Source organism: Kwoniella newhampshirensis, chromosome 13 (genome assembly GCF_039105145.1).
Source record: "Kwoniella newhampshirensis strain CBS 13917 chromosome 13, whole genome shotgun sequence".
NCBI lineage: Eukaryota > Fungi > Basidiomycota > Tremellomycetes > Tremellales > Cryptococcaceae > Kwoniella > Kwoniella newhampshirensis.
Genome location: NC_089966.1, coordinates 619,799 through 639,371, shown reverse-complemented (window position 1 = coordinate 639,371; position 19,573 = coordinate 619,799). Strand labels below are relative to the sequence as shown.

Below are 19,573 nucleotides of genomic sequence, written 5' to 3'. Positions count from 1 at the left end.
TGCAGTGGGCTGATGTCCGCTCGAAGGAAAGGTATAAGACGCTCTTCGAGTCGAAAGTGTGGGGAGAGGTAGAGAGAGAGGAACGAAGATGCCTGCCAGGATGAGACACAGCTTATATACTGGAATACCTGGACCTTGGGTGAGGTTGAGAGTTGCGAGGGAAAGCGTGGTGCAATGCGTACTTGATTGACTGACCTCGATTCGCGATTGTTATTGTTTCTCGTTTCTGGGGTAGAATCAAGACGTAGAGACGAACCGTGCCGACGGAAACGCAGCCCGATACCGAATCGTTTGAGGGTGATAGGTGGCGCGAGGAAAGGGGTTCGCCATTCAGGATGATAGCATACAGTCGCCAATCTTGCTCGAGAGATGGGAGTGATCGCCACCGTTTCGGTGTCTTGGATCCTTTGGAAATGTGCGCTGCCCCTGAGACTTGGAAGTCCGAGCGATGTCCGGTGTTCTGTGTGTATGTGTGCGAGGTGTTGTCACCTAATGAAATCCCAAACTCTCTATCCTCTGGAGATATCGATCGCAACAAACCAGTGCGACGCTTCTCTTTGCCCCGTCCACCTCGTGTGGTACATGCGTCAAATCAGACGCTTGTCCTCCACACCCAAGCGTCGTCCCTGTGTCGTCGGGACTCGCGGTTGCGATACGACTCGAGACTCTGTCGAACGCTCACTCAACCCGAGATAGCCGAGTGAAGGAGGGAAGCGTTGACGTAGGATCAAAGACGGAAAGGAAAGGGAAGAAAGTGCAGCGGTGCTGTGAATGCCAGGGATGATCACCGGACAATCGACAAAGGGAAGGGAAAGGGGCGATTGTTTCGATATGAGTTGTGACGTGTGGCAACAAGTGAACTGAAAGAATGGTGTCGGCGGTCAGTGCATGATCGGCTCGGATTGACGTGTATGCAGCTGTTCGAGCGGTGCAGGATGCAAGATATACATCCGGCTGGCTGAAACAGACAAAAGACGATCGTGATGCACTCACCACACTAAGAACGCCACTGGCCTATCCCGTTTCCTTTTTGTCTTTGTTCAGCCTCTATAGTGAGTGGTAGATGATATCTGCAGTTGTCGTAATATGTGGAACGGCTCCGATTTGTGTGATGATGATACCATGTAGCAGGATCCGGTGGACTGCACGGTCGTAAGGAGCCAGATCGATATCTGCTGACCGGACAATGGGGCTGAGACGCGCAGCGGAAGAGGAGGGAGGAGTGGGATAGCGCTTCCTTGACGGGATTTACGCTCGATTGATTGACACGTATGAGAATCCTTTCGCGACCTAATCTCAGCCTAGATGCCAAGGGATGGTGTAGTCGAGGACGCAAAAAGGATCCGCTTTGCTTGTCGTCTCGTCTCGTCTCGTCGGATGACCTGTGGCCAGGTCTTTAGGGCAGTGCAAGGGTTCGTATTCGCTCGAAATGGTGGAGGTGAGAACAAAGTATGATTATTATTGTTATCGATGATCGGCCCGAGAATACACAAAGCAAGGAAGGAGTCGATGCACCTCTGTGTGATAAACTATCGGTTTGGGAACAACAATAGTTTCCCAAGAGACGTGACGTTACCCCTCTCACCGTTGCGTCGTTGACGTTGGCGTCGGCGTCACTCACTTTCGCTACCTTTTTCAGAGGGAAAAAAAATCACTAGATGGTCATCGTCACCTGTGGGTGTATGTATTTTAAAGTCCTTCGGGCCCCCGGATCAATTTCAAAGCTTGCGTAATGATCGTTCTCAACCCTAAATGAGGTAAAGGGGAGACCAAAAAGAAGGGACCCATGTAATACCGTACAGCATGTATGTACCTTGATGTGTGTGGAACGGGGGAAGAAGGTGACGACGGGCAGATATGGGCGGGAGGGAAAGGGAAGATGACGGGGAACGGAGGTACTTTTGAAAATCCCATTGAGCGTGTACGTCCCACGTTACCAACAAAGTAGATCGTTCTCGTCGATTTCCATCGCATTTGCCACCCAAACCTACCAAAGCTCAGGGGACAAAAACACAAGAGAGTTGATCACAGACGTCAGTGATCAGGGGAAGACACACTTAGTGCATCCGTCCGTCGCATTTTCCCAGAAAGATGATGAAGCTCCAAAGGTCCAGAGATGCGAGGGCGAGGCGTGAGTTATCCTTGGCCGTAGATGAGTTTTCTCTTCCTGCCTGTTCGGAGCGGGCACGTTCCATCCGAAACCGAAAAGTCTGAAAGACAGAAACAGACGGCGAACCGTATCAATCAAACACAACTCCCCCACCTTCCCCCTCCAAAACGGCCAAGACACCTCATCCGCAGTTGCTCTACGAAAATGCGCGGTGGTGGTGCTTTACGCAGTGCAGCGAATGAATGAATCTACGCGCAGAGGTTAATCTGCTTTGATCAGACCAAAAGTACGTAGCCCAACACCCGGACAGTCGATCGGTTCTTGATTCTCGCGGCGACGGCGGACAGAGACCCTGTCCCCAATCAAAGGGTTTACACCTATATGATCGTGCCGAGATAGGGTAGTCAGATTAGGTGGGGCGCTTTGTAGGGTCCAGATAGACTACGGTATCGAACTGTGCCTACAATTGCATGATCACATCCTTTGCCCTCACTGATCTTTTTAGTGTTTTCGCACTTGCGATTACCCGTCCATTCGTCCACACACACGCACGCACGCACGCAATCCCATCCAACGATAATCTGCAGCCGACCGATGCAAGAGGTTCCTAACGACTGGCAGCCTTTCGAGGTAACAGAGTTCTGACACAGGTACTCAACCCAAAAAAAGACGCGTAGTGTTTTCGGTCTGTCGCACTTTATGGTCTACCACAGTGATCGAAAAACGGTAGCGGCATCTGTCACCAGCGGGACACGTAATGTCCGACCGTTAGAGGAGGCTGGGTGGCGGCTAACGAAAGGTGATGATGACGAGATATGTTTCAGAGGACAAAGGGGAGATGATGACAAGAGCAAGTCGAAGTAGTCATGCATTCATGAATTGCTGGAAATGCGAGTCCTGTTTGTCTCCAAGCTCGCAATCATGACTAGATCCGTCTGCAGATCCTTCCCGACCAACAAATGGTGTTCACCAATCCTCTCAAACCCAAACTTCCCATAAAACCGTCTCGCTCTGTCGTTCTCTTCATACACTCCCAACCAGATCTGCTCGTACCCCATATCCTTGGCGTCACCCATATTGTGCTCCATCAATTTCCTCGCGATTCCCGACCCATGATGGTCCACATCCACACTGAAGTATATCCGTTGGAGCTCGATGTACTTCGTGTATCGCGCTAGACATGGTTCGGTGCTCCTTATCCTGAGTTGACTGAATCCGAAAGCTGTTTCTGCCTCGTCTTCTGCTCCCGCCATTGATGCGAAGAAGAAGGTCGTGTTGTGATCTTTCAGTTCCGTTAAGATCTTGTCTACGGTATATGATTCTTCGACGAAAAGCTCGAGATCGGCAGGTGTACATGTGTGCGCGAATGTTGCGGTGAAAACAGGACGTCCGATCGATACGATGCACTCGGCGTCGGCGACGGTGCATTCAGCTTTTCGAATGCTGATAGCTGACATGGTCGTGAGTCGTACGCGGCCGTCTCTATGAACAGCAGCTCTGTGGGACAGCTCGAGGTCAAGCGGCTACATCGTGCGCGTGATCGATGATGGGTCAATGAAGTACACTGTGGTCAGATGTCATGATGAGCAAGTGAAGCGCTCTGCGGCAATTGTGATCGCCTGCAGCGATACCGTAGCACGAGTGGACTGAAGCGACCCGAATCTGGATCGACTCGATATCCCGTAATCTCTACATTCAACTCAATCACCAGTCATCGTCACGAACATATCGCTTTGTGAAGGATCAGAAGAGCCATTACCACCCTTCAGCAGAAGGTCGTATATGTATGAGCCCGGTTCATCCAGTGTACAGCGTGTTGTCCAGCTGTCGGCACTGTCATATGAGAATGCATCTCCGATCAAGACAGTTGCCTCAAGCCCTCAAGCCTATTTCTGTTATACCCTCATTCGATCCGCTTCCAATCAGTACTAGTCCTCTCGAGCTCCATCATATCGGGTTGCAATTGCTTTACGCTTTGGCTTCAGAGTGGCGCTTATCGTTAGACTTGAAACTGGTTGAGTCACTTTGGTGTGACGCGGGAGTTTTAGTCATTCCCATCATCATCATCGTCGTCGTTGTCGTCAAACAAGGGGTAAGGGCGACGATCACCCTCGTTTCTCGATCGCACCGAAAGTGAACAACACACTGCTTATTCGACCAGGGCCGTCAAAAGAGTACTAGCACCGTACTTGGCTGCGCTGCGCGTGTTCTGCCCCGCTGGTCCCAGACACCAACGGGACCTTTACTGTGCCTTCTGCCGCTTGCGCACCACGTAGACCCACTTCTAGTGGCTGGCTGGCTCCAACTCCAACAATCGCTGTGCTGTGTGCTGCGTTGTGTTGTGTTGTGCTGTGAGCTCTAGGCCCCGAGATCCGGCTCCTCACATTCGGCACATCGAACGACGTTAACAGGACCTGAGATACAGTAATCGACTAGTACGGCCGCGCAGTGCTGAAACCACGTACTACCATCATTCTGCAGAAGGGAAGAGGATATGAGACTTGCCTTGCATCTGCCAAGAAAGGACCTTGTCCACCCCGCTTTTGTACGTTTCGACGCGACATACCACGACATCGCTGCTGCGCGCCAGCGCCATGATGTTCAATAATATCATTGATATCGATTGTTGATAATTCTCACGGACACATTCGACGAAGATACTGGGACTACGTACCCGTTTACCCTGTTTTGTCTGGACGTATGACCGCCCCAAATTCCCATTCCCATTTCCCCCGTGCGAGGCATATAAGCATAAGTCCGCGCCACCGACCGCCACGGCGCACACGATCCCATTCCGCATGTGCTTGGCTTCCCACCACCAGATTCATCAAACAAAGCGAGGTGGCCGACGGGCGTCTTGGGTAAGTCAGTATAGCGTTGGCGTTTGGTAGATGAATCAGGGGATTTTAGGGGGGCAAGGAGAGTGCAGGGCACGAGCGTCATGTGTCTGGTACAAAGGTCGATGACAGGGTTTATATCTTCTTGATTAAAACAGTGAGTCGTGGAAAGACGCGCTTCTCCCTGAAAAGTTCATTTTAACATCTCATCGAGGTGACGGCCTCTACCAAAGCATCACGTCCTGCTCGGCTCTGATCCATCCATCGTCGTGAGGTGCTGTCCAGGTTCCAACCTAAGAAACGGGGACCACACGGAGTGAGGTCGATTTGAAGTACCGACGTTGTCACGATAGGACAGCACTGTCTCAGTCTGATCTACGCTTGTGTTTTGGCAAGTCGGTGACTCTTTGTGACGCAGCGCCCCGGTCATATCTGACTTAGCTTTCGGGGTACATTCACATGCCCGGCCGGACCATTGAAGGCGGAGAGACCAAAGGCACAGCATGTTCCCTCAGACTAACGAGAGAAGATCCTCGCTCCACATAAGCAATCAATCATGCCTGATCCCATCTTCTCTTTTCGCCACCATTATTCCGGTCTCCTTCATCTCGTCACTCGTCACCCGTTACCCTTGATCCCTTGACATGTCATCGCTGGCCCGTTTCAGGGTGTCAATAACCGCATCTCTTTCCTCACTATCCGAACTCCGGTACCTTTCTTTTGTCTTCATGACAGGAATAGGTCGTTCATTACAGGAATAGACCGTGGATTCCCATCAAACCGTTACAGGAACAACAACAATTCTCGTTCTCGTCCTTGGAGAATAAGGGATGATCTTACAATCACGGTACTTTGTTCCATGAGGATACACCACTCGAAGGAGAAGTGAGGTAATACGTGGCACGCAATGTACCTATGTGAGGAGGATCAGGGCGAACAGGGGGTGAATACAACTGACAATGTGACACAGGTGTCCGTTGACGTGAGAAAACACGTTGATTTCCACGTATGCCTTGATCTGGTATGTTGGGTGGCAGATCTCTACGGTATTCTGCGGTGTTTGATCTTCTGGAATCAGATGTCCGTCATTGCTCTGACCGGCCGTCGACCCTATGCTCAAATCTCTGAACGACAGGTGCATGGTACACTATCCCATTTGCTGCGTCGAGAAGTTCGTGATTTCGTTCTCGGCATGAAACGAATCCAAGCTCGAAGAAGATGCTGAGACAAGCTGCTCTTTCGCAAATTCAACTGGGTCCGCTGGTCTTGCTGACTGTTAAGATGTGGAGACACGCTCGTTGACATCCAAGATCTTTGATCGAATGATGTTGCTCATCAGCCGGTATGTAATGATATATACTCATAACCAAGTCTGACGACGTGCATGCGTGCACATATGTTTACGATACTGTCCTCGATCGGTACCTCTGATCAAGAACCGTTCCGCCTTCTCGCATGTCATTTCAACTCGATTGAACTCCCTCCAACTACCCTTCAATCTGCTCAGGCTGACTCTTTGTTACTCGAACTCGTCCCGCTTGTCATGCTGACTTCCCTGCCTTGGTAGCGATAGCTTTCTTGAGGAATGGTGCCAAGGTATTACTGAGCTCACGTCAGCATCCATCTTCCGTCTCCTATATCACGCAAGTATCACACTCACATCCAACTCTGATAGCACTGGTTAGGAGTCCTACCCTCCACCGCGCCTTCAAACACTTTTCTGCTGGGAGAAGCGGCTTTCTCGACGTGTTCGAAGAGCTGACCGAGTTCGTCGTTGGTCCAAGCCTTGGCTACACGAGGAGAATCGGTGTTTTTCGAGGGCAACTTCGACTTCTTGGGTGTCTTGACTTTGGGCTCGATAACGTTCTCCTCAGAAGACGATGGAGAGGCGGAAGATCGACCGTATGGCTTGCGTTTGGCATTGTTCGGGGTGGTCTTGGGGGTAGCAGGCATGTTGGCGGGTTGATTGCTGATACTTTGCTTGCATGTGAAATAGTAAAGAGTCGAAAAGGATGAGTGAGTGTACATGGATGATTTCAATTGGCTGATGATATTGTATGTTTCGACTCAGAAGCATCCTTTCCCGACTTGTACGTCATTGTGATGTGTGTGAAATGCCTTCTGCGTTGTCAAGGTAAGAAGCGAGATCTGCTGAGGCAAGATTCGGACATGTACACCGGGGCTACTTCGTGGTCAGCGTGAAAGCTGCGTCCGCACGCAATGGCAATCCCACCAGAGATCATTGGACAGAATGCCTTGCCGACGCGAAAGTGAACTGCATATCCCTCCCATCATTCTAATAGAGTGGTATGCGATGGCAGACTAGTCGCACGATGCATCTCACTCCAATGCGCTCATCTTTCTACACTGTCTCAACCGCCCCTCTCTAACTGCGATTCTCCTTGAACATCTTGCTGACTTCTGGTGCCATCGTTCCCCTACATGCCGCTCAGTCAGTCAAGCATACCCTCCGATACCCGCTTACTCGCAAAAGATACTCACCTCCAATACTGATACGCTTGTTTCGCGGTCCGGCCCTCGACAGCATCCGTCCATGCCTTCATGTCCAGCTGCTTGACATATTTATGGGCATGTCCAAGCAGTTGTGAGCGTTCTTGGTTGGTCCATCGTCGCTTGTGCTGAACAGGACGATTGGCAGGAGTTTTCTTCTGTGAGGTCTGGTGGCACGTAACAAGTTGAGAGCGAGCAAATGGTGGAGCGAGGGCAGGAAGAGCGATAGTGTCTGTTTGACCGGATGCTCTAAAGCCTCTGAAATAGGCGACCAACTTGCTCAAGAGTATGACGGACAAACTTGTTGTGTATCGAGTAGACATTGAGGATACCGCCCTATCGATGGAGAGGGATTTGGAAGTTTGGGAGGATGGAGAGAAACATGGAAGGATGTGCTTCTTTGTGTCTAGCGAGACGAGATCCTTCTTGTCAACCCGTTGTCAAGGAAGAATCCCAGACGCTTTCTCGTCTGTCAACAGTCGGAAGACGTTCCTCCTGCCTGATATATACTAATGCTCCGCGAGCCCGGTTGTGCATCACTGATAGCTTCTGTATCTTGTATCAGGGCGAGGAAAGCCGTAGTCCGTGTGATCCGAGAACATCTGTTCTGGAATGCAACGAAGCAAGCATCTGCAGCCAGACTCGAGCAGTTGAATCCTGTTGTAACTTGATCTTATCTACGGCTTGGCGATGCTAGACGCGGTGATACGGAAGCAAAATCGATCGATTCTATTCCACGTCATTTGTCCATACATACAGGTGCGATGACAGAGTTACCGAGCCGATGTTGTCGTTTCTGAACACCTTTTTCCCTCCTCTTTCTCTTCTTGATCAATCAAAGCACCCGCAATTACAGCTGATCGGAATCTCTGGCTTCTCTCGTTCCGCATCATAGAGTGATCACTTCGAGCTGAACATCCTGTCGACTCAACGTACCGCCACTCACCATGCCTCCTAAACAACCGGTACTGCAACTCCCGTCGCCCTCCCCTCCACCTCCCAACAATGATGCACAAGACCTTCTCATCATCCAGGATATAATGGATACACTGGACCAGATTCCACCCGAGATCACGCGCGTACACAGTGACCTGAATGAGCTTGGTGCTGTCCTATATTGTAAGCTTCATATCTTCTTTTGGTGTGCCAGCCAACAGAGAAGAAATGTAAGCTGATCAATGGGCGGATGCATCCTCGATAGCCACCCTCCTCAGTCTGGAGAAGAAGCTCTATACCCTCATCGATTGGATACAGGATCCGGATGTGAAGCCTGAGAAAAGATTCGAGCTTTTACAGGAGATTGCCGAAGAAGCGGCGAGATATAAGCTTGGGGGAGATGATAAAATCAGAGTAGCTGGCGGAGCATGTGACGGGGTGAGTATATTCCAGCATCTGCGACGCCATCGAGCCTAACTCCAACGATCGAGGGGCCCTCGCTGACCTTCTTGTTATTGTTATTTATAGATCATGTCACATCAACGGCATATCTCGAATCTCCTCGAAGCATCAACATTACTCAATCCCTCTCCACCCTCACCATACACCCAAACTCTCACTCTGCCATATCTTCAGCCTACGACGACATCACGACGAGCCGTCCGAGCTGCCCAGTCGCCTTTCGGTGGGAGAGGATACGCGCCATCCGCTGGTGGTGCAGGACCATCGGAGAACAGAGTTGGCGATACACCTACAAAGAAGAAGAAGAGTAGAGTGCAGCAGCTGGGTGCAAGGGATGACGATGAAACGTCGAGCGTGGGTGGCGACAAGGAGAAGAAGAAGCCTGTCAAGAAGCGGAAGCTGTGAGTATCGCTAATGCTGGACTCTGGAATGTCTGACTCATGATCTAATTATAGGGCAAATCGCGCTCTCTCTCCTACCGAGTCCGTCGCCTCCACCTCCGCGTTCACCGGTAAACCCGTTGAACCCCGTACCGCCCGTCAACTCGCCGCGGCTGCCAGCAAAGCCCGAAAAGCAGAGCAGGATGATGGGTCAGATGACGACTCAAGAGACGAACCTCGGCGAGGTGGCCTGCCTATGGCCCCCTCACCCTCGGCGGATTCAGTTTTGGAGCGTAAGGATGGAGGACTTGGTCTCGACATGGGAAGCAGAGAAGGATCGAACGTCGCTGGGATCGGAGGACGTAGTGCGAATGCCACTCCTGTACTCAGTCAAGGCGTGGTGCTGGATTCGAAAAATGGAAGATCAGCCCGAGGTCGAGGTGGAATCAAACGCTCCAGAGCGGATGATGATGATGAAGATGAGAGCGATGGTGAGGAGGACGAGAGTCTGGGTAAACCAATACCGAAAAGGACAACCAGTGGGAAGAAGGCCACCCAAGCTTACGATCTTGAGGCGGCCGAGCCGGAAGGTTTGGGCGGAGGAGATGAAGTGGATTCAAAGGTTTATTGCACGTGTAGAGGGTTCAGCTACGGCGAGATGATAGGGTGTGACGACGATGATTGTGAGATCGAATGGGTGAGTCACTGCTTCCAGCTTGAGAAGACTGGGATCTTGTAAGCTGACGAGTGCCCCCAGTATCACCTCTCATGTCTCGGCCTCGACAAGACGCCAGAGGGCAATTGGATCTGTCCACGATGTGTAGAGAGAAGGAAGAAACAGCCCAAGACAAAGAAGGCGACCAAGGGGAAGCACAGGAAGTGAGAGAGAGAGTCTTTCTTTGTGAGGTAGCTGAGAGAGAGAGTCTTTCTTTGTGAGGTAGCTGAGAGAGAGGACGCGATGTGTCACCTTGTATATCTTGTTTTGAAAGGAATAGAAGCAGATGATGTATGTAAAATTCGTCGACTGTGTTTGTTAATTGGGCACATGTAACAACAGCTGGGCCGTCGTACTGGTATCGGCCAAGGGCGACGGCAAATGACTCGCGTCACAATGAAAAGTTGGATCGTTATCTAGGTCGACCAATCCATGATTGTTGTTCAATTTATCTCTCCTTGTCACCAACATTGTCTGTTTCTCAGTGCCGTTCTCAATACGACCCTATTGGGCATGGTGACAATGACGATCCAACCCGATGAACTTCCAGAGACTGTCTTGATCGGAGTATTAGGTACGTCTCATTGTCGCAGCACCGTCCCAGACGACCTTGGACCACCTTGTTCGCCGCTCTCGCCATCACCTCGAGATCGTTCCCGCATGATCTTTCCCTCGGCTGACTGCTCAATCCTCACAGCACTCCAAGGAGCATTCATAGAGCATATCCATTATCTTCAAAGGTCAGCTTCGAGCATCAGCTCACTGCTCGATGATACAACAAGCTGATTCAGGTCTGAGGTCTTGGACAGACTTCGACCACAAGGTCATACAATCAAAGCTATCCCTGTCAGGAATGTGGAGGAGCTTTCGGTGGGTTGTGGTTCTGAGCATGGCAGACCAAGATAGCTGAGCTTGCGCCTTGCATTTCGCTGCTGCACATTCGCTCTGTCTTGTCATCAAACTATTTCTTAACGGAATCGAATCGTCATTTGGTCATCTTGACCCTCAAATGTCCACTGATATCCTGCTCATATCCCTACCCCTCGTCATTCTCATCCCGATCAAACCCCGACCTCTCAACGCCCGCCCTCGGCTTCTCCTCCCTCTCACACTCATATTCCCAATCGTAGCAAGTCCATGCCCTCATCATTCCCGGAGGCGAATCCACCGTCATCTCCTCGCTCGCCTCCCTCACTTCCGGACTCTTACCGGCCCTCGTCGCCTTTGCGCAAGATCCCCAAAAAGCAGTATGGGGCACTTGTGCGGGAATGATCCTCATGGCTGAGGAGGACGGCGTGGGCGGCGGGAGAAAGAAGGGCGTGAAAGGGTGGGGGGGATTGAAGGGTATGAAAGTGTGGAGAAACCTTTATGGTAGTGAGTAGCGATCCCTTGAATACTCACATCCCACGATGCCTCTCCGTTCTGTGATGATCCTCAGCTGACACTAGACACCATCCACCCCCAGCCCAACTCGAGTCGTTCGAAGCCCCACTCCTCATACCATCCCTGTCATCCCCATCCAGACCCTTCAACACCATATTCATCCGAGCCCCTGCCGTCCACTCCCTCTCCGCCTCGGAACAAACAGAGGTTCTCGCGACGCTGCCATCAGACCTGATCCCACCGCCCCCTCCCTCGGACTCGCCGCTGGGTCCGCCGAACCTCGATGATCTGGGGAAGGTCATGTTGAAACAGGGGAGGAAGATGGTCACTTCTTTTCATCCGGAACTGAGTGGGGATGTGAGAGTACATGAGTTCTGGGTTGAGAAATGTGTCTTGGGTAGATGATCTCGGCGTTCGAGGAAGATTCAGGTCAGATGGACGCGTGTAAGCGGGGATATGATCAGACGACGGGGACGGTAGATGGTCGGCTTAGGTCCGTCGCTTCGGGCTTGTGAGAAATAGCAGGTCGAGAACCAGAAAAACGAGTTGAGCGGGTCTCAACTCATCTCTACTCTCAAGCCCTTTCCCCCAGGTAACCGACTATGGGTTTTGGTTGATTGCCCTTCGCTTTTCAAGCGCATGGACCATCTTGTATATATGAGATAGAATGGAATGCTATATGATCGCTGATCGAGAGGGAATCCGCCGAAAGTCTAAAGTCACTGTCAAACTCAGCTTGGAGCTCTGACTACCATATCATGCCTAGCATACAGCGCCTGTCATCTCACCTATATTGGACGAGATTGATCATGATGTATACCCTTTGGTAGCAACCGCATCGCTCGCTCACATAGCCCAAAACCAGATCTCATTTCATCTCAGAGGGAGATCGTATCACGAGAATATATTGCTTTTTCTATATCCTCACCCGAAGTATCCATCTTCATACCATATCTTTTTCCATACATCTGCAATCAAGCAAAGACCAAACGTTGCTTCCCGTCTGATCGTCTTCTCACCAAGAGCGACCGTCATTCTACCCTGCTTATTGACACCACTGGTCGGTCAATCATAACCACCTTCCTACCTCGCCGCATCCTCTCACGCCTCTCCCTCCCTCCAAACCCAGAGCGAACGTCCAACATTCCCTCGCTCTCTCTTTTCTTCCTTGCAGCTCCGAGACCTTGCCTAGCCAATACCATCCTTCCGGGACATCCCAACCTGCCTCTTGCGTCAATTGATTCAACAGACTTTCCGCCAAGTCCACTTGTCCTGTTTGTATGTACAATTTGCTCAGACCGATGATGGCAGGAGGATGATCCGGTTTGAGAAGTAATGATTTCACAAACGCAGCTTCTGCAGAGTCCATGGACTCCGAAGGCGGCGTTTTTTGAGTGGATGGATGGTGTGAAGAAGATCCACCGCCGCCACCGACCATAGTCGGCTGGGCATGATATAGTCCCAGTTGTACCCAGACATCCGCGTTTTCGGGATCGAGAACTTCAGCTTCTTCGATTGCCACAAGACATTGTTCCAATTTGCCCCATCTTCGAAACGTGGCAGCTGACATCAACCAGAGATTGCTGAGTATCCGCGATTCGGCAGGTGCACGACCATGATCTTCAGGGGTCACTTGGGGTGGTGGGGGTAGAATGGTGTGCGACGAAGGGGCGTTTCGGAAATGAGAGTGGACGGCGGTAGGGGCGATTGACAAAGCGGCAGACGAGGCCGAGGCTGTTCGATTACGACCAGTAATTGTGTCTGCTGTGGACCAATTCATCGTATCAGTGACGCTGTTTTTGACAAAGACAATACATGTCACACTAGACTCACCACTCGAACCACCAACTACCATCCTCCGCACGCTATTAGGCCTCGACACACTGCCTCCGCCGCTTGGCACATTCAGGTGTCGAGACAATGCACCTCCTTTGGTCGACTGGCTTCGATCCACCCCATGCTCATCCACATCGCTATTCCCTTGGTCAGGAGGAGAAGAACTTCCAGGCGAAGAGCCAGAAGATTGAACGAAAACGGCAGGCTTCTCTAAAGAAGTCGCGTTGGTAGCGGTTGCACCTGCCGGATTGGACGTCGGAGGTTGAGCTGTTCGAACCCTGGTCAGCCGCCCATCCCATGCATCCATTTGTGTTTCGTTCTATGCTGGACTCACAATTGATCGTACCCTTAGTGATACCAACACTAACGAAGCTTCCGCCCAGGCCCCTCCCTCCATCCTCTCCTCCTGCAACGCTTCCCATAGCCGCAAGACTACCACTACTGGTCACACTCTTCATTCCTCCACCTTTCCCGAATCCCGGCGAATACCCAAGAGTATTCCGATTTCTACCGGATCTGGCAGAGAAGAAAGCAAACAGCTCTTGCTGCTTCAACATTGCTGCCTCGGGACCTTGCGTCTTCTCGATGACCACGTTGAGTGTCATACGTAAGCGAATGACATGTTCGAGGCGAGCTGACCGGGAAAGAGGCGTAGTGGAGGGTGGAGTGACGTCGAGATCGGGGAAACAGCCATCACGATGCAACAAGGGACGGGACTGGAGTGTTGCAGGTGGCTGGGCGATGCTGGGTGTCAGAGGAACGACCGCAAAATCTCTTGCTTCGACATTGGCATCAAGCACAACATCCCCGCCACCAAAACCGTCTTCTCCGGCGTGCAGCTCTTCATCCTCTTCCCATATGCTCACACCAGCTTCGCAAGCTTTAATCGCACTTTCCCAATCACGTTTTGCGGACAGTAATAGGGCAAGCAGATGCCAAGCTTGTAGGTTCCGCGAATCCAATTCGAGCGATGTCCTGATCGAGTCAATCGCCGTCTCAATGGAGCGTGCTTCAGCTTGGCAGTATGAGAGATGATAGAACGCTGAGGGAGTAGGGTTGAGTGAGGTTGACGCGATGAGATGGTTGATCGCTTGCGCTTGGTAATTCGGTCTCACTAAAGACTCGACTCCTAAAATTGAGTAATTGGACAGTTTAGTAATGGTCTACGATAGCGTTCACAGAACCGTCACCTACCATGTGCAGACATGGCCATCCTGACGATACCCTTGCATTCCTCTACTCGTGCTCTCAAACCATCCCCGACGCGGCTTTGCGCAACGACATCACCTGCCAAACTGGTGTACCTCCAGGCTTCGTCGGCCTCTCCTAAATCTCTGCAATATAATCTCGAACCTCCAAGAAGAGAGAGCACAAATTCCTCATCACTGTCGGCTTCCATCTCGGATGCTTGTGCCCTTTTCTCCTCGTCCTCGGGACTAGCTTTTTCTGCATCTCGCTTGATCTCCGCCGGAGGCGCCGCATGGTCGTCCGTTGGTCGTCGTTTGAGTTGGAGGGATACTTCGGGCTGTTGGGTCTCTCTCGACTTGAGAACAAGTTGGACATACAGCTCGAAGACACGTCGTGCGTCTCTCGAGTCGCCCACATCAGAAAGGAGATGTGTAAGATGTCGGAGTATGGATTGCGACTGGAAGGTTAGAGTCATAGCCCACCACAGAACGGAGATCACTTCTCGAGCAAGTTCCGCCGATTGCCCATAAAGTGCCACTGCCAATTCAGTGAATGATCTGACCGGTACATTGACCGAACCAGCTCTGGGGAAAGTGGTGGTAGCGGCTAACAATGTTCGCCCTTGCCGAATTGCCTCCACCGTCTCCTTCTTCCATAGGGCTCGGGCAGAAAGGGTGGAGGAACCTCCATCGATCAGGATCGGTTCTTGCGGAGCTGTCCCGAATGGAGGATGTGATGCGACCAGAGCTCGCAAGTAGAGCATCAACATCTTCTGCCGTTGGATGGGTCTGAAAGCTGATGGCCATGAGGCGCTGTACGAGTGATATGTCCGTAGTATTTGAAGACTTTGAAGCACGTTGCCGGGTAGTCTGGATGACAGTACAGCCGCTCGAGTCAATGCAGTGGAGATATGACGGAACACTTCGCGATTAGGATCGAAGGCCAGCTTAGCGGATGACGCTTGCGACAAGAGGTAGTTCGGAGTCGGTGAAACGAAATTGCTGAGCGATCTGAGAAGAGGGATTGCCGCGAGATACGACTGGAGGGCGTACGAGGAGTTCGAAGTGGATAATAACTCGGCACTGAGACCTGTAGTAGCGTCAAGACGTCAGGAACGAGCGCTTGCCCATCGTATTGGCTCAACATACCTTGCAAACATCTCGCTCGTATCCGTTCGGCGACTGCAGCATCCCCCTGGACCACGCCAGTCCGAGGATCTGTCGCCCAATCAAAAGTATCGTATAATCTTCCAGCTGATTCGTGAGAGCCAAGTGTGTGCAAATGGTACGCTAAGGTGAGTTTTGCGGACTGGGAGATGTCGGTCAGGTCAGATCGCCCGTACAGGCAGAAAGACTTTCACGTACTGAGAGTTCCGCGGACGACAACTTTCCGCTGTCAATCAACACTTCCAAAGCCTTTACGCCCTCCCTGACCTCATCTACACCATCCAGCGAGACACCCTGCCACCAGTCAGTCCCCTCTCCCCATGCAGCTGTATCATCGCTATCGTCCCCATCCAGATCTCCTGCACTCAAATAGGCTGCTCTGCTTGTCCCTGCTGAACTAGTCTCATTGCCTCGAATTGTGCTTCCCGACCCAGATTGACTTCCATCGAGAGAAAGCGAGTTCTTTTGTCGATGTCTTAAATGAGGATGTGGGATGTGGACGAATGATGATGTGGTGGTGCTATGTGAACCCGAACCGGCTGATGAGTTCGAAGATCCCGGTGCTTGATCTGCAGGGATGGATGTTGAGACGACTCGAGGCGATGAGGCGGAAGGTGGTGGGACGGTGATGAATCCTGATGAGGATGCATTGCTGTGTGAGGTCGATGAGAGGTAGAGCAGGGATATGTCTCGAACATGGTGTATCAGTGATGTATCTGGAGAGTGGGGCAACGGGGCGGGTCAGCACGTGTCTATATTTATACTCACTGTACGTCGTGTAGAAGATGAGCAGCGAGGACTGAGAGCGTGACTCACTGCCACCTGTATGTTTACCCCATTTGCGAACCAGTTCTCCCCAGCTGAGCTCGTTGCCTTTTGGATCCTGACCTGGCCTGGCATCTGCCCAAGCACCTCTCAACAAGGCAGCCGAGAGGGTAGCATTGTAATGCGCTGCTTTGGGACTTGCGGAGATAGTTGTGCCAGTCATGCGCGCAAGAGAGGGAAGAGCGAGAGATGACTGATCAAGAGAGACCGATGACAAGTTGCCAAGAGACGTGTGAGTTGGTGAGAATGCGATGTGAATGATAGAGGGAGATGGACAGATGGATATCAGCTCAAGTCGTCATTCAAACGGCAAAGACAAGGCGGAGAGATTGTTGCATTGGGACGAGCCTTTAAATGGTTCACCCACTTAAGATACCTCGTATCGACTCGCGATAACTGCAAGTTAAACTCGACATCAAAGTCCATCGCCATTCACCAGCGTTCTGACTTTTTCTGGCGTTCCACCAAGCAGTCATACATATAATAGAACAACAACATAGACCGGACTTCGAGCGGTCAATCAGAATATCGTCAACACAGCTTGGCCACTGACCATCATGGTCAACTCCCAGCCTAACGGGTACGTTTCTCTTTCTTGCCTCATTCTGCGTCGTCCCCTCATCCATACCAGAGACTGACTCTGTTACCGCCTTCTCCACAGCATCCCCGCTTCCACTACTAGAACAAATGGGTCATCGTCCCATTCGCACCTTTCCAAATCTCCTACTACCACCATCGAATACACCTCTACCGCACCTTATCCGCCTCCTTCATCGCAACATGACGTAAATGAGACTGTCCCTTCGCATCTTTACGACAAACTGCCCAGTCATCTGTTAGAAGATAATGGGAAAGGGGAGAAGGTGCCCGATTATCTGAGAATGATCTTGATGTGTGAGTGAGAATATGCTTGCCAGCCCGTCGAATAGGTTGACTGATCTGCTAGATCGCGCCGCATAGCTAAGGTGTATTCTGCGCCTCTGAATCTACAAGAAACACCGTTGACTTTGGCTGTAAACCTTTCTGCAAGACTGGGCAATGAGGTTAGCTGCGGTCCCGGCTCATTTTGAGCATTACAACTAATGTGGGATTTCTCGGTCTAGATCTGGCTCAAGCGAGAAGATCTGCAACCTGTCTTCTCGTTCAAGATCCGAGGAGCGTACAACATGATGGCGAGTTTGACAGAAGCGGAGAAGAAGAAGGGTGTCATCACCTGCAGTGCTGGTGAGCTACCACCACATTGCTGGGGACAAGACAAATACTGACGATGGTATTTAGGGAACCACGCTCAAGGTGTCGCCCTCTCCGGTCATGCCTTGAATATTCCTGCTATCGTCGTCATGCCCGTTTCAACCCCTTCGATCAAATGGCGTAATGTTCAACGACTCGGTGCTCAAGTGGTGCTTCACGGTCGGGATTTTGACGAAGCCAAAGCGGAATGTCTCAGACTCGAGAAAGAACGAGGACTCACTTTCGTCCCCCCTTATGACAATCCGTTCGTCGTAGCCGGTCAAGGTACTATCGGCATGGAGATCTGTCGCCAAGTAACCGACGCAGATGCTCTTGATGGGATCTTCGGTGCTGTGGGTGGGGGAGGAATGTTAGCTGGGATAGCAGCATACGTGAAACGAGTCGCGAAGCCAAGTGTGAAAGTGTGGGGAGTGGAAACAGTTGACGGAGATGCTATGGACAAGAGTCTGAAGAAAGGGGAGAGAGTTCTGTTAGATGAGGTTGGTCCATTCGCAGATGGTACAGCAGTCAGAATAGTTGGAGAGGAACCTTTCAGAGTGTGCACAGAATTGGTGGATGGAGTGGTTTTGGTCAACAACGATGAGATCTGTGCGGCGATCAAAGATGTGTTCGAGGGTGAGTCATGGAGGTAGCGCTGTCTGAAATCGTTTTATCTCATCGATATCCTGCTTCCTCAGAAACTCGGTCTATTCCAGAACCGTCAGGAGCCTTAGCTCTAGCGGGCCTCAAAGCTCATATCGTCCGGAATAACCTTGTGGGAGCGAACAAACGATTTGTCGCAGTCATTTCAGGTGGAAACATGAATTTCGGAAGGTTACGCTTCGTGGCGGAACGTGCGGAGATTGGTGAGAGGAGAGAGGTTTTGGTTAGCGTTAGGGTTCCAGAAAAACCAGGGAGGTGAGCGGAACTGATAATCATTCATTCTCTTACTCAGTGGATATCCGCTGCTTTTCCACTTTTCGCTCCTGCGTTCGAAATTCATGTTGCTGCCCAAAGATAGCAGCCACTAATGCCACCTGTCGTAGCTTCCTCAAACTTCACTCGCTACTAGGCGGTAGAAATGTTACCGAATTTTCATACCGATATTCCTCCGCCAATATCGGATACATCATCTGTTCGTTCATCCTATCCTCATCCCCCGCATCAGCATCTGGCCCTACACCGGAAGCAAGACAAAAGGAGATCTCAGAGATATTCGACAGCTTCAAGAAAGAAGGCATCGAGGCGGTCGATCTGAGCGAGGATGAATTTGCGAAGAGTCACGTCAGACATCTGGTAGGGGGCAGGAGTGGAGTTGAACATGAGAGAATATTCAGATTTGGTGAGTGAGATGAAAGCAGAACATTCGGTGGCAGGGTGCAGGCTCCAGCCGGGATGTGAACCTGCACCTGCAGTTGTGTTTAGTATGATGGTCGATACTGACGAGCCAATTCGACCCTAAGAATTCCCCGAAAGACCAGGTGCGTTGGGCAGCTTCCTCAACGGTATGAAATCAGAATGGAACATATCCATGTTCCACTACCGAAATCACGGAGCGGGTGAGTCGCTGTCGTCATTTCGAGATCTTAGGTTCGTCATGCTGACTTACGTGATAATGGTTTGATAGATGTTGGAAAGGTCCTCATTGGAGTTCAAGTCCCTTCTGGCGATTATGATGCCTTTGGTCAATTCTTGCAGGATCTGGGCTATCCGTTCGTCGAGGAGACAGATAATAAAGCCTATACCATGTTCTTGAGGAACTAGAGGAGGTCGTGGTTGTGAATGTGAATAGGATGTTGCATATATCCAAGCACAAGTGCAGGGGGATGGACATTGTATAGTACTTGAGGAGCCCATCATAGCATGCATGCACATTGCGTTCAGTGCAGCGAGAAGAAAACATGTTGAGTTGTTGAGGTCAGGCGACTGATGTTGTCCATGCGCGATAGGTGATTCAGGCCAAGTCCAGGATTGGGATACACCTAAGATACAAT

At 51.2% G+C, this 19,573-nt stretch overlaps 7 protein-coding genes across 7 annotated transcripts; 3 read left to right on the top strand and 4 right to left on the bottom strand.

The window, feature by feature from the left end:
- Window positions 1-2,982: 2,982 nt before the first annotated feature.
- IAR55_006197 (uncharacterized protein) lies at window positions 2,983-3,567 on the bottom strand (the record flags this gene model as incomplete). Its single annotated transcript, XM_066949284.1, has 1 exon — window positions 2,983-3,567. One exon carries the CDS (start codon window positions 3,565-3,567, stop codon window positions 2,983-2,985), a length of 585 nt encoding a protein of 194 aa, XP_066800292.1.
- A 2,921-nt stretch (window positions 3,568-6,488) lies between these two features.
- Window positions 6,489-6,900, bottom strand: IAR55_006196 (uncharacterized protein; the record flags this gene model as incomplete). The annotated part of the gene is made up of 2 exons (XM_066949283.1): window positions 6,489-6,549; window positions 6,608-6,900. The coding sequence occupies 2 exons, from the start codon at window positions 6,898-6,900 to the stop codon at window positions 6,489-6,491; spliced, it is 354 nt and encodes a 117-aa protein (XP_066800291.1).
- Window positions 6,901-7,333: 433 nt separating this feature from the next.
- IAR55_006195 (uncharacterized protein) lies at window positions 7,334-7,781 on the bottom strand (the record flags this gene model as incomplete). Its single annotated transcript, XM_066949282.1, has 2 exons — window positions 7,334-7,385; window positions 7,450-7,781. 2 exons carry the CDS (start codon window positions 7,779-7,781, stop codon window positions 7,334-7,336), a joined length of 384 nt encoding a protein of 127 aa, XP_066800290.1.
- Window positions 7,782-8,405: 624 nt separating this feature from the next.
- IAR55_006194 (uncharacterized protein) lies at window positions 8,406-10,119 on the top strand (the record flags this gene model as incomplete). The annotated part of the gene is made up of 5 exons (XM_066949281.1): window positions 8,406-8,577; window positions 8,660-8,832; window positions 8,923-9,257; window positions 9,312-9,933; window positions 9,994-10,119. 5 exons carry the CDS (start codon window positions 8,406-8,408, stop codon window positions 10,117-10,119), a joined length of 1,428 nt encoding a protein of 475 aa, XP_066800289.1.
- Window positions 10,120-10,473: 354 nt separating this feature from the next.
- IAR55_006193 (pyridoxal 5'-phosphate synthase, glutaminase subunit Pdx2) lies at window positions 10,474-11,739 on the top strand (the record flags this gene model as incomplete). The annotated part of the gene is made up of 5 exons (XM_066949280.1): window positions 10,474-10,525; window positions 10,649-10,691; window positions 10,761-10,821; window positions 11,082-11,325; window positions 11,417-11,739. 5 exons carry the CDS (start codon window positions 10,474-10,476, stop codon window positions 11,737-11,739), a joined length of 723 nt encoding a protein of 240 aa, XP_066800288.1.
- Window positions 11,740-12,403: 664 nt separating this feature from the next.
- IAR55_006192 (uncharacterized protein) lies at window positions 12,404-16,512 on the bottom strand (the record flags this gene model as incomplete). Its single annotated transcript, XM_066949279.1, has 7 exons — window positions 12,404-13,098; window positions 13,168-13,437; window positions 13,505-14,299; window positions 14,365-15,447; window positions 15,507-15,666; window positions 15,723-16,240; window positions 16,341-16,512. The coding sequence occupies 7 exons, from the start codon at window positions 16,510-16,512 to the stop codon at window positions 12,404-12,406; spliced, it is 3,693 nt and encodes a 1,230-aa protein (XP_066800287.1).
- A 394-nt stretch (window positions 16,513-16,906) lies between these two features.
- Window positions 16,907-19,343, top strand: IAR55_006191 (threonine ammonia-lyase, biosynthetic; the record flags this gene model as incomplete). The annotated part of the gene is made up of 9 exons (XM_066949278.1): window positions 16,907-16,929; window positions 17,011-17,243; window positions 17,310-17,392; window positions 17,453-17,573; window positions 17,628-18,215; window positions 18,278-18,497; window positions 18,626-18,921; window positions 19,043-19,138; window positions 19,207-19,343. 9 exons carry the CDS (start codon window positions 16,907-16,909, stop codon window positions 19,341-19,343), a joined length of 1,797 nt encoding a protein of 598 aa, XP_066800286.1.
- Between the last annotated feature and the right edge of the window lie 230 nt (window positions 19,344-19,573).